The sequence below is a fragment of the Oculina patagonica genome, chromosome 2 (assembly GCF_052425735.1).
Source record: "Oculina patagonica isolate OP01 chromosome 2, crgOcupat, whole genome shotgun sequence".
NCBI lineage: Eukaryota > Metazoa > Cnidaria > Anthozoa > Scleractinia > Oculinidae > Oculina > Oculina patagonica.
The window spans coordinates 44092692-44107301 of NC_135759.1; the positions used below are offsets into that span (position 1 = coordinate 44092692).

At 38.3% G+C, this 14610-nt stretch overlaps 1 protein-coding gene across 3 annotated transcripts; it reads left to right on the forward strand.

Annotated features, from left to right (window-relative positions):
• Positions 1 to 5063: 5063 nt before the first annotated feature.
• On the forward strand, positions 5064 to 13378 carry LOC144644796 (uncharacterized). Of its 3 annotated transcripts, none has more exons than XM_078504340.1 (2): positions 5064 to 6153; positions 10615 to 13378. In XM_078504340.1, exon 2 carries the CDS (start codon positions 10618 to 10620, stop codon positions 11572 to 11574), a length of 957 nt encoding a protein of 318 aa, XP_078360466.1. In that variant the 5' UTR covers positions 5064 to 6153; positions 10615 to 10617; the 3' UTR covers positions 11575 to 13378. The 3 variants fall into 3 exon arrangements, with proteins under 3 accessions (XP_078360466.1, XP_078360467.1, XP_078360465.1); XM_078504341.1 differs by having other exon boundaries at positions 5064 to 6002; XM_078504339.1 differs by having other exon boundaries at positions 5065 to 5959.
• The last annotated feature ends 1232 nt before the right edge of the window (positions 13379 to 14610 follow it).

Here is a 14610-nt window from a genome sequence, read left to right on the forward strand (position 1 = left end):
TTTGTTGTCAACTATAGCAGTTAGTCCTTAATAGCCTACTTATCAGCTGTGGAGTGTTTTAAACATCCTTTCCGGCTTTTATAACCGTTCAGTTTCAAGTCGTTCTCTAAAGCCTGGCTCTCGTATGATCGCCCCGATCGTTTCTATCGCATCGATCGTTTGCAAAAACTGAGACGATCGTAAGCGATCGAAGCGATTGAAAGCAATCGGGGGTTCTCATATGATCGTCATGAGCGAAGACCTACGAAAAACAATCATTTTAGCCCTAAATCCAGCACGATGGCAACCTTCAACAAAAGAGCAAAATTTGTGGCCTCCTTACTTCTCAGTTATTGCAGTTTTACGACGAAGAAGGGAAAGAGGATCTAGAAGGATAGAACACGGGCGATCCAAGCGATCGTGATCGCCCCAATCGCCGCAGACGTTAGCGATCGTCTGTGTATAGTGTTTTCATATAAATGCCCGATCGCAAGAAAGTGTCAGAGGCGATAGAAACGATTGGGGCGCGGATTATATGATTACCAGCCTTAAGTTGATAAGCGGAGCATCCACGTTGACGGCCGTGTTAGTTGTCAGTGACTGTCTGTCTTGCTGATGTACAGCGCTGCATGACTTTCTATAAAGCATAAACTGCCGTGCAGTTGTCTAAGTTATTCATTAGTTTAAAATGTCCCTAGCAGATGCGAACAAAAAGTTACGTACACTGCTTTTAACTGTTCTCTGCGATATGAATATCTTTTTAAATCAGGGCACCCATACTTTTGTAGAACTTTTTCAGAGATCATCTCAGCAAGTTTAAACGAACGGCTGTCTGCTGGGGACAAACTCTGAGAATAATTCAGCAAAATTTCAGGCAAAGTGTGGTTGATCCAGAGAGCGTGTGATAAAATAGCGTTAGGCAGTCGAATATACTAGTTGGACTCCGCTAATTCAAACTTGGTGATTTCGATTTCCTTTTCATTTCGAACTAAAGCCCGTATCCCTTGAATCCGCCTTCAGTCATTTACTATCGGCTATTTCGAACTAATTTTGGTTTCCCCTGAAGGTTCGAAATAACGGGGTTCGAAAGAATCAAACACAGTCCCTTTATAAACTGATATAGTGTCATTTATATACGTACTAGCTATGCAACGCTTTCGAGTTGTATGCATACACCTTACAGTGGTGGGGCCCGCCCCCCCCCCCCCCTCTTACTTTTCTCGGAAATAGCGCATTTTCTTTGAAGTGCCGGAATTTTCTTCGCAGAATTCAATATTCATAGTTAAGCACCCTCCCCCCCCCCCCCTCTAAGCTGAAGGTCTGGATCTGCCACTGCCTTATTCGATGGTTTAACATATAAAAATCGCGGATATTTTGCGAGTTGCGTAGTTTTTTTTTTCGAACCCCTGAGGGGCAAGGAAAAAAATGGCAATGAGCAAAACGTCCGCTCGTATCCACTATTTTTTTCTACTAAGTTTGGGTTCAGGTTAAGTTTGGCCCTGCTCTACTGTGCGCGTTTTTTCAAGTTTTTTTGCCCTAATATGGTAAAATGGCGCAATAGTGGAATATCCCACTTGTGACTTGTATTTTCTTGGTATGCACACGAGCCTAAACTCGTGGGATATTTCATATTATTGTTCGACTATTGCGCGTATTATATGGTAAACCATCGAATTAGGAGTATGTACACCCCGAGAAAGTGTTGTGTGACTATTTTATACCATGCCATAGAAAATACGCTTATTAAATTTCGTCGAGAATAGCATCGGATAATGGGAAGGTTGGGTTGAATACCGTCGACTATACAACGGCTTTCCTGTATTTTGATTGGCTGTATTTTCTATGGCAGAGTATCGCAAGCTGTCTAATTTTTAAAATATTATTTCCGAAGTTCACAAAGATAACCAATAACTTAAGACGAAAATCGCGTGTATGACTTTCTAAAGCACTAGAAAGACAAAAAATGACACCAGGTAAGGTTCTAAGTTTTATTATAACTTTTCAGCGGTAAAAAGAGATATTTTTCTCAACTTTTTCTCAAATCCATACAAACTTTTATAAGTACATCCATACAAACTCTCATAGTACGCTTTGATTCCCCGTGCTGTTCGTTAGACCAAAGCTGCAAAATAGATTTCGCGCCGTGAGCGGACCGTACGCGGGATCCGGATGGGAAAATCAGGACCGCTGGAACGCGTGCAATTAGCCAATCAGGTTTAAGGACCGAGGATTCCGGACCGCTGAGATGTTTGAGAAAAAATAAAAGCTGTAGTAAATAATAAAGATGGTAAATTTTAAGCTCGGTAATAAATAATAAATATAAGATGTTCATCATGACACGAGCATGGGACAAAGAAAAATTCTGAGTCCCCGACGGGAATCGAACCCATGGCCCCACCGGTATCTGGGAGGCCATGGGTTCGATTCCCGTCGGGGACTCAGAATTTGTCTTTGTCCCATGCTCGTGTCATGTTGAACATCTTATATTGATTAAAATAAAAGCTGTTATATTTCAAGAATGAGACGAGCGGACAGTATTGATGATGATGATGATAATGATAATGATAATGATAATGATAATGATAATGATAATAATAATAAAAATAATAATAATAGTAATAATGATAAAACTAGCAGTTTTACTTTTACTTCAAATACAACTTGCGCGCAAAGGCTGATAAAAATGATATGCAAGATAACCCATGAAAACTAATTGCAGTACCAGAGACTCTTTTGGCTTTGTATGACTAAACATGTGCCAAAACCGAGAAAACCTGGTTAAGGTGTTACCTTCAGAAGCTTAAATTAATAGCTCTGAATATTATTTTATCGCATAACGATAGTTTTCCCAAGATAAAGAGCACCTTCCATGACATCGGGGTGCCATGGGTTCGAATCCCGCTCGGGGCATCTGATTTTTTCCGACATTTGTTCTGTTTAATATATTATATAGATAGACCGAGTTAGCATTTTGAGTTGGATTTTCGAGTTGGATTTTGAGTTAGGATTAGGAATTGGATTTTCGAGTTGGATTTCGAGTTAGGATTTCGAGTTGGAATTTCGAGTTGCTTACCGTACTAAATACTCCGGTTAGCCTACTATACACGCCGGTTAGCCTACTTTGCACTCCGGTTAGCCTACTATACACTCCGGTTAGCCTACTAACTCGAAATCCAACTCGAAAATCCAACTCGGGAGTTAGTCTGTCTCAGATATTCAGAGTTTACCTCTCTGATGATGAACAAATACTGAAAATAATATTTAAAAAAAGTAAAAATCAAATTATATCAACGTATAGCGCAATCCGGCTACCAAATAAAAGAAAACATTAAACTTCGATCATTCCTTTATGTCTCTGTAATATTTGACCTCAATTGTACCCAAATCGGCCAAGATATAATCGTTTTTAAAGATATAGTTAAGATGTAGGACAAGCAAAATGTTGATAGGTGTCCTCCGCGACCTTAAACAAGCTTACTGAAGGAAAAAAAAAACATAAAATAAGATACAAGCAAGTAATTAGTACTTGTTCGTCACGGACAACGCAATTTGAAAAAAAAAAATGGCAAATTTTTTACCTCAAGTTTGTGTCAGCTGAGTTTGTTTTTCACCGAGATGCATAACAAAAGGAACCATTGAAAAACTGTTCTTGGCTATTAGTTTTCTTAAATTGGGCCTGCTGATAACCAAATATCAGCTTCAAGAAGTATGGCTGCCCAATCTTGTTAGCCAATCGTGGTTATTCTGGGCAGCCATGCACTTTGCTCTATTTATTTTATTTATTGTATTGCTAATTTTAATTGAATGAAAAGGGTGCAAATAAATAGGCTTTGCCTGGAGGGAGCTCAAGCGAACGACAAAATATGCAACAAAATGCGCGTAGTAAACAAAAAAGACTTGCAAAGTAATTTCAAGTACGATATTAAAGAAATGGAAAACAATACCAAATTTTGATATGTGTTCCGGCTTTCTCTTCCCATATGAGCCCGAGGAAAAAAAGCGAAAGAAAGAAGAACCACAGGCTTTGCCTGGAGGGAGCTCAAGCGAACGACAAAATATGCAACAAAATACGCAGTAAAGATTGCGTTTAAGTACTACAATAAAATTCGCTACAAGTCATTCTTTATTAGAAAAAAATTATAGGTCAACGCAAACGAAACTATAAGCTACAAACTTAAAGTTTGCACGGCCGATCGGTTGCCGTGTTTTTACTGGCAAATTTGCTTAAAATGCGATTAAAATGACGCTTAAAATATATTTTCTCTGAGACTTTCTCAGTGTAAAAATTCTACTGTTACATTGGCAATAATAGTCGTGAACTTTTTTCATTCAAAATGGGCTTGGGGAAGACGAAAGAATAGAAATATGTGTGAGAAAACCAAAGCAGAATTTGTTGTCAATTTGAGGTTTATTCTACGCTTGGAGCACATTACAAAGACGGAGGAAACGACAGTAGAAGAAACTGGACCCGTTTAGATCGCTATCTGAACAATTTACCGTACAATAAATGCATACCATTGCTACCGACCTCGCTAGATCCGCTGCTTGTGCTATGATTCCTAATTTTACTTGAACTCGTCTAACACGAATTTTGATTGGTTCATGTGTTGTCAAATGCGCGTTTTGAGAAAATCTATTTCAATCAAGAAGTAAATAAACCAAATCCCATTCATTTTTCGAATTATTTTTGAAAAAAATATTTTATAAAAGCAATAGAGGACTTTTTTCCGTGTTTACATAGCCTCATCTAAACACTCGGGTGGTTGGGAGAATTCTCGAAAGTTATGCAAACCCGAGACGCAGTCGGGGGTTTGCATAACTGTCTCGAATTCTCCCAGCCCCCCTCGTGTTTAGATGAGGCTATGTAAACACGGAAAGTGTCCTCTATTGCTTAACTATTTTGCTATTTGCTATTTAACAAATAGATTTCATTTTGCCGTGCGTCTGTTCAGTAATAGATCACAGATGACGTCAAAATGTGGTATGAACAGAGAAGTTCATACCACATTTTGACGTCTTCTGTGATCTATTGCAAAATGAAATCTATTTGTTTTATATAAATAACACAAGACTTCAGCACACTTCTGTGTGAGCAATGCTGCCGTACCGATGAGCTAAGTTGTTTTGATTTCACTATTTAGTTTTCGTTAACACGAAGCATTGTTAATCCGATTGAATAAACAGAAAAATGGTCAATTGAAAGTCAATGAAAAAACTAACCTTTATTCCGATTTGGAAAGTTGTTCAAATCTGTAAGCATTAACCGAAGCGTTCAACCGCAATTCGTTTGTTTTCCGTGGCGTCGTCCAACTGTACAACATCGGTCAAACTTTCATACAGATTTCGGATAATTTCTCGAATAATTCACTGTCTTCTTCAAGCTTGTTTCGCCAAGTTAAATGCTTCGAAAGGTGAACGATGCTTGGCGTATTGTTTCTCACTGAAGATTTGTAATTAAGCTGAACTTTTTTGCTTTGTTGTGGCCCCGCAAGTTTGAAAAACTTTGCCGACAACTCTGATCTGGACTATGAACTCTGATCACGCGCGCGAGTCACACCACCGCGTGACGTCATCCATGTGTCTGAACTCTGATAGATCATAAGTAAGAACCAATCAAAATGCGCGTAGAATTCAGGTTATTATATAATTGCTATTTACATGCGATAAGCATAAGTTGCATAATATTCTATTCATATGCGATAAGTCGCTAACTTGTAGATTTACAAATTAAAAGCCGAAAAAGTGGGCTAAATATTTTTTTTACACTTGGCGCCCCACTCGTTTTCGTTTTTTAGCGCCGTCTGTTATTATAAGTTGCAGCTGTCAACTGAGCAGATGACGTCACCGATTCGCGGTCAGGTCGAGGTCAGAAAAAACCGACAGTCGTCTGAGTCGCCGGCCGGCGAGAAGCTAAAACACAACAACAGTGGTATGAGACGGGAACATCGAGCAGTATTATAAGCAGTCACAGCCTTGAGAGGTGAGATCGATCATCTGTGGATTCGCACTAAACAGTGTTTCAGGTAACAAACGAAAAAGCCGATAACGCGACGTATGGAAATTAGCGCGAAACTTCAACCAGCGTCAACATTCATTTCCAAGTGCTTTGATTTTTTGTCTCGTCGTTTGTGCTAATTGCTTGAAAAAAGAAGTTACAAAAAAAAACGGAACAAGGTAAGTAATAAACTGAAAACTCAGAAAAGAGGCAGCCGAATCAAAGTACTTGTAATGTTTTATACGATATGCAAACTGTTGTTCTGTTACCGGCCGGACGTCCTGAATGTATTTTTCGCCCGCACCAAGTATAAATTTTGTCATCGTTTCGAGACGCTAATTTTATACACTATTGCGTTCTTCATAGAGACTTAATTGTTGAAAATTTCCATTTATAGTTACAAAAAAAATCTACTGGCTGCAAATTCGACAAAACCTTGCCGGGTCAATATGCGTTTTGCCGGTTGTGCGACCGGTGTCTCGCGTGGTTTGCATAAATTAAGCCTTGATTATAAATATTGTATGCACGAACAAGATTTGACAAAAACAATGGTACAAGTACTTGATTATATTGTATATGAAAAGATTGCATTGATTACATGTCAGCACAATATTAGTTATTTTTATCACCACAAAAAAAGGAGAAAAAACGCACCACTGGTCAAATTCTAATTCTTCATAGCCTCAAGAATATTCACTTACCTTATTTTGCTCGTGAAATAAATAAATTAGTTAATGCTGCTCTTCGTCGGTTGTCACAAAATCGTCTCGGTCGAGCAGATTTACACTGTTTGAGCGCTAGAAGAAGCTTATATATTTAATATTAGTGCGCTCGTGTTTATCTAATTCGATCATCTTGCCAAATTAACTTTATTTCCCTTTATCAGAAACCCATGTGTTTCTAGCTGCCTCAATTCTGCCTTTATACATTTATAGACGAGATAACTTCGTTCTCGAGTGCGGAGCCGAGACTGAAACTGAAAAACTGAGATTAAAAAAGGGTTGCATTGCAGTGGGAAAAAAAACTTGCTAGATACGGAAAGTTGCAAGTTGAAATCTCTAAACTTTGGATATTAAATGAAGCAATATTGTTTATTTACATCATATTTCTTAGCAGGTCAATGCCTGCCCTCATAATGTAGCACACCTGCTTTAAGCTATAATTTTCTATTTTTTTTTTCTATTCTAACATATACTTTATTCAGTGACAGAAACACTAAAACCTGTATAATGTTTTATTTACTTTTTGTCTGTCATAACATTATCATTATGATAATCTCTGTAGCATACTCATACAGTAATAGCAGAGCTGCCATGAGCGTAGCACCATGGGTAATGCGGGTACGAGAGAATTTTTGTAAACCCAGGAGTCCGAAAAAATTTGGTGCGTACGCCCGCCGCGCGTACAATGGAGTCATAATTTCAGCTTGAACTAACTACATGTCACAGCTGGTACTACGAAAGCTAGTGACTCAAGTTAGTGTACTCCAAGGAGGTCTCTCAGGCTAATGTAAATAATGGGAGGCATGATGTGATTGACTAAGCTATTCTCTCACAACCCCAAAATGACCCCATGCCTTTTCTTATATCCAACAAGCAGCTATTTCAAAAAGAAATAGTGTTTCGTTTCCTGATTGCGGAAGGGTGAGAATAGTGAGGAGAGGTGGGTTTGGGGTTTACTTTAATTTGGAGAAGGTCCTAGTGTATGTTGAATTTGCCGAATTTATGCACGAGTACAGAATGAAAAGAAGAACTTCATATTCGGTAGTAACTTAAATTCCCATTTTACACCTACTGTCGATTTTATGTAAAGGAGACATAATATAAACTACGTCCTGCTGCAGTTTGGCTTTCAAGAGTTCAAGTAACACATAAATAGTTCTCTTTATAGAAATAGCATATGTCTTTCTCTCCAAATTAAGTTAAGTGAAGGGAGTTTGCCTTTATCGTCTTTACTCATTCAGTGGAAATTAAAATGATTTTTTTTTATTTCTGCAGAACACTTTTTTGCTTAAAAATGGCACCCGATAGCATAACTTTGAATGTTACATGAATGGAAAAATAACTTACAGAAAATATTTAAATATATTCCTATCAATGTGGGGAAACATGAAACCACAAGAGTAAAATGCAAGATTAGAGTAATGCAATTAATTTAAATGGTTTATTTTTTGAAACAAACAATCCTAAAAAAAATAAGTGCCATAAATAAAGTGTTTTGTGACTACTGATCTCTGATAAAATGCAAAACAACACTTTAATCGTAGATGAAATTATTACCTTTTGACAAAAAGCTTGAGGTATATACTTCTCTGAGTTGATCACATGCTCAAATCAAATAAATGCCAAATTCAAGACAAACCAAAACCCTTGTCGACAAGAACAGAGATAAGCACACTGTTTCGAAGCCATTTCTTCAAAATGAAATGCCTGTTGTCACTTTACAAAGACACGTAAACAACCAAAGCAAATTAATGTAAAAAGCTACCATACACAGATTTTTAACAAGGATTTTTAATTAAGCAAAATTCAAGTTTAAAGAAAGTTATATGTTATATATAGTCGTACCAGGATTGTATTTTGCTCGATCCGCGCTGCACGCTCTCCCGGCAAATATGAAATTATCTCCACAGAATAAGACACAGCCAAGTTGCTTCTGTTGTCAGTGTAACAGCCTTGCATTGGTAACACTGATAATAACGATTTGCATTTTTGGCGATACTGTGGGGTTTCGATCAGACCGCGATGGCTTTGAATAATCCAAATAATGTTTATATCATTAATTTAATCTCAGAAATCTGCACCAGCAGTTGCAACCGTAGTTAATATTGAGCGTTACATCAACTAAGGAGACGAATTTAGTTCGACACGGCAGTTGCACACCTTGCTATTCGATACTGTCCATACAAAATTTAACTTTGAGCAGAACTTCTCAACTTTCCGTGCAGACTCGAATGTTTTTGCGACGCCGACGTGACACTATAAATCACGCAATTTTAGGTACATCCACGCGAGAACCCACGCAATTTTGCGTGTATTCGCGCTGTTTGTGGCGTCGAAGATGGCGTGAAATTTTCCTGTACAAATAGAATAGGGCAATCTCCCACATTTATACATTCCTCTGTTACATGAAGTGAAATTAACTTTGTAAGTCACCTGCAAATGTGCACTTCTCTTTGTAGCGCACTTAAGCTCTACCGTGCGAGCAAACACGAGATACGCCAAGTCATCCCGTTTTTCTTTGCGCTTGTAAACACTGGTTGGTGGAAATTTACTTCCGTTTCAGAATAATATTAAACGCTACGAGAGCTTTCTCTAGTTTTCTTACAATACATCGCTTTAGTCAAACTTAAAACCATTGCAGTAGTTAGATATTTCTGTTTGCAACGAATCTAAATTTTTTTGGTCATGCTGAGGAATATATTTCCGATATTTGAAGAACATGACTGTTTTTACGAAATTAATTGCCATCGGTCATACGTATTTACTTTGTGGTTACGACCGCTCTTGTGATTGGATAGCAGCCCCGCGTGCAAGCAAACACGACAAGTCATCCCGTTTTTGTTTGCGCTTGCAAACACTGATTGGTGAAAATTTACTTCCGTTTCAGAAAATCGCTAGAATGTTTACTTAACAATTAAACGCTACGAGAGCTTTCTCTAGTTTTCTTACAATACATCGCTTTAATCAAACTTAAAACCATTGCAGTCGTCAGATATTTCTGTTTGCAACGAATCTCAATATTTTTTTTATCATGCTGAGGAATATCTTTCCGATATTTGAAGAACATGTTTTTACGAAGTTAATTGCTTTCAGTCAAACGTATTTACTTTGTGGTTACGACTGTTCTTCTGATTGGATAGTAGCCCTCACTGTGTAAATAGTTCACATCGAAGCCAAAATAATACCGTATCGTTTCTGAGGAAACGAAACAAAAACAATGCAGAAAATGTTAATTAAAAATATTAGCTCACATATTCAGGGTCGTAACCAGATATATTTTTTCATCGCTGATCCCAAATTTTAGCCTTAAATTTTGATTCCTGACCCCCAAAATGTGGCAACATTTGATCCCTTATTCCATTCTGATCCCATCTGATTGGCTGATCAGGATCCTATGATCCCGGGCCCATGATCCCGATCCTGAGGCTGTCATCCCTGATCCCATATACCTGGTTACGACCCTGACATATTACTCCATATGTCTGTCCTTGTTTATGAATCTAATCAAGTACTAGAAATATTCTGCACCAAATACTAAAGAGTACTTTCAATTGCCCTTTTAAAAAATAACTGCCCGGCTCTTATTATCCAAAAATATCGAGCAAAATTTACCCCCCCCCCCCCAAAAAAAAAAAAAAAAAAAAAAACTATCTTGAAGGAAAGACGCAAAAGTTATTATTAACTTGCTCCTGTCTCCTGCAACTTCTACTATACAAAGTTAGAATTTGTACAACTTCCACTAATAGTAGCATAATATTACCATAAGTGCTTTGAAATGCCTACATTTTAATTTACATAGTTTGCTGTGTTGGTTATGGAGGCACATTTTTAGTGATGAATAGATTGTGATATTGTAAAACATTTTTTATAACTGATTCATGAAAATCAAGGATTGACAAGAGACTGTTTCCTTTACAGATCATGTCACTTTGGTCATGGATGAAACCCGCCTTTGTCACTGTTGTGTGTATTGTGGTTATCTTATTGTTTGCTTCAAATGTTTTGAATGGAGGACTCAGTGTGGACAAAAGACTTCTATTTCATCATTTTACTCAGAAAGATATCAATAAAACACAATCTACCTTGAATAAGGAAAAGCACCTCCAACTAGTCAGCTACAATTTATGGTGTGACTATTTAAAACCTCACTCCATTTTAGACATCAGCGGGAGAATTGAAAGTCTTGCAGAAGGCATAAAGGAGTTTGACATTGCATTGATTCAAGAGGCATACATCTTGAATACAGGAGTAGCTGTTATTACAAAATGTGCCTCTCTTTTAGTTACAGCAATGGAAAGACATGGATTTCATTACAGGACTTCTATTGCAGATTTTGTTGCACCTTATGTTGGGAACAGTGGAGGTGTTGTTATATTTAGTCGTATACCACTAGTAAGAACAGCATCAAGACTATACCGTAACTATTCCATTTTGCAATTGGCTGATTACAGAGGGTTTGTTATTGGAGAATATTCATTCAATTCTCACCACCTTTACGTTATCAACACCCACTTGGATCCTCATGGAGTAAACGCCAGAATATCACAAGCAAAAGAGCTTGCAGCAACCACACAGCATTTAAATAATACAAACTCACACATTGTCGTGGCAGGAGACTTCAATATTGACAACCATCATCCCACCACTAGCAACAGCAGTAAGGAATATCAAGTGCTATTACAAACTATAAATCAAGCTGGTCTTCAATCTGTTTTTCCTGTAAGAATGGAGACTAACACTGATGGTGGTAACTATGATGCAATGTTTACTAGTTCCAATGTTGCCGTCATAACGAAACGGATTATCAAGCTGGTAACAAAGAGTAAAAAATTGGTGTCAGATCATTTTGGGCTTGCAGCTGAATTGAAACTATTATAACAAATACATTGGCCCAGCTGGGCAGTAAAAATCATTATCTTATGTCTGACTATACAGCAGAATCCCGATTTCTCCAAAACTCAATTTCTCAAACTTGGCGATAGCTGTGACCAATAGTTGTTTCCCTTGGATAGTCGAACACAGTAATTTCACCCCCCCCCCCCCCTATCTTGATTTCTCGACCCAATTTTTGTTTCTTTTGTAGGTTTGAGAAACTGGGATTCTACTGTATTTTATAGTGGACATACAGCATGTTCTATTGGAAATCTGATTGCTTCTGCCACTATTTTCTAGTCAGCAAGGGGTGAAGCCCCAAGCCAACTATCAATGAAAGTCAATTGAAACCGAGAGCCAGTCGAAGGTTATGATTCATAAAATTCAACATAACAGCGTGCTCCGAGAGCCGTCTATCGATTGATAGAAGGCACCTGAGCCGAGGGGGGGGGGGGGGTACTCCGGCTTGTTAATGACTGGGATGATCGAAGGATTTTTTTGGGGTTTGACATTTTCGATTCTGGGATTTTTTTTGGGTTGGAAAATTTGGCAAGTATTTTTTTGGGTGACTTGATTTAGTGCCTTGGCGCGGCCTTGGCGTATTTATGGTATGATGAATAAACAAAACGAGCGTTCTTTGTGTTATGTTATTGACCCTCCTGGCAATTTAGGGATAATTTGACAAGGGATTTTTTGGGGGGTTATTTTTTGTCTAGGGATTTTTTTGGGTAATTTCGGAAGACTTAGGTTTTTTTTTGGTCCTGAGTTTTGCCTCCATTCAATCATCCCCGTCATTTACATGCCGGAGTACCCCCCCCCCCCCCGGGCACCTGAGTAGCCAATCAGATTGTGCGTCTTGCTAATAGACAGCCGTTGGAATATGCTAATCGCTGATAGAAAACAACTGTGTATAAGTTGCCCGTAAAAGGGTAGTTATTCTTGATTTCTGACTTAATAAAAAAGAAAAAAAAATGAAAGTTTTGGACTGCGATCATTTACAGTGTACTAAATCAATTAGATTACTCACCACCATTTTCAAAACGGAATAGTCAACTGATCAGCCGTGCACTGTTGACTGCTGCCTTATAAAAAATTTTGTTGTTTGTGTAAATGTCGCCTTTTGTCACTTTTTTGCAGCTTTTTGTATGCCGGTAGGTAACTTATATTTACTATGCCTACCTAAATTCTGGGAAGAAAATTGAAAAAAAATTCTCCTTACCTTTTGCTCAACAGATACGACCAACATGAACTTAACATTGCATCAAAGTGATACAGAACATTCAAAGAAGAAAATAGTGACATGTAGTACGTGTGTATATATAAGAGGGTCCTGAAGGGGTAAAATGGGAACTGGGATTTGCCTATTTTTTTACTGGGAAAATGGGATTTAGGTAACTGGGACTGGGATTCAGAAACAAAAAATGGGAATGGGAAGCATGTCAGTACATGACTAAACCTGCATATTTTACGCTCTATAATATCCTTAAAGTCCGGTATAGAATAGTTAAAATGCTGAAAATTAACTCTGAAACGAAACCACTACACTGCACAAGTGTCCATCAAGTGTCGATCAATTTTCGTGTAAGTGATTAAGTTACTCAGCGGAACTGCTATGACTGAGCATGGGCACAAATGAAATATTTAAAAGAAGTGATAGTAAGTTTTGCAGGGTAGTGGTAAGTAAGGGATAAAAACTTGATAGCTTTAGTTAAAGCTACTGAAAATTTCTATCATTCTCTACAAGACAAACGAACAAATGAAAAGTGATGTTTTCAACAGCATTGGTGATAATATAACGAGCAGAACATGATTTTGGATAGTCCATTCCCTGAACTATTTCTTCTGCAACCCAGGTGCGAGAAGGGACAGTCTAGGATAACTTGCATGTGCATACTTAAAACAAACCAATGAAAAACCACAGAGACGTGTGGCGTTTCTTACATGCAACGCTAGAGTAAAAATAGTTCGCTAAAATGAAAAATTCAACTACGCAACAAATTAGCGCGACATCTGCAAGAAAAATTGTCGTAACCTTTGTCTAAAGCTCCTCTTTTTATGTGTCCAGGTTTTATCTCAATCAGTGAGAAGTCGGTTTTTATATATATATATTTCACGGATTGGTGAGCAATAACCTGAGATCATGCCCTCCCTCCCTTCCTCCAAAAAAGAACGCCTGATCGCACGTTGGGTGAGCAATGACGGTCTCATCGCAAGTATTGTTGAGCAACGTTTCTTTATGGAAATAAAATTTTGTTTGCAATTTATAAATGCATTTGTCGTCATTTTAGAGGAATTAAAATAAAAAATTTCACGTCCCCCCCCCCCCCCACCAGCCTAAATAAGCTTGCGCGTCCGTCTTTAGCCCCCGCACTCGAAAACGTGCTGCGCGGGCCCTGTGAGAGTAGTGTCTTGCCCACAACGGAGTGACCTCGGGCTTTAACCCTAACCCCTCGATCTGAGGTTCCAGCGCACAAACATCAAGGCCACTGCGCCGTTCTTCATTTTAACCACTCGAAATTAGCGGCTCTTCAAAAATCGCGACCCTTTGAGAGTAACAATCGGAAAAGGCTGCTAAATCCGCACGTGAAGGCTGTTTTAAGCAGAAGCGAATACAACACACTCGTTCTAACTATGCTGCTCCCGCATGGCATAGGCATTGGCACAAGAAGAACGAAAGGCTAGTTTTCACTGAGCACAGGCATTGCATATAAACAAAAACGAACACACCCAGGTCTTCTTATGATGTCTTTACTATAAGAATGAGCATAAGCACAAAAACGACGAACATTTTTGTTTTCTTTTTCTTATGCTGATAGGCTTGTCCTTGCGCTTTCTGCCTATGCGCAGAGTAAACAGCCTTTAGTTTTATTGTGGCATTTTTGTGTTAATTCTCAGCTTAGCCTCAGTGCAGTCTCGCCTCAGTGTGAAGTCAGAATTTTGAATCCGAAATTTGTAGCCCAAATCCCATTTCCGAGCCTTCCAAGGGACAAGATGAACTTACTTAAGAAGAAAAAAAAATCATATAAGTACTGAGGACCACTC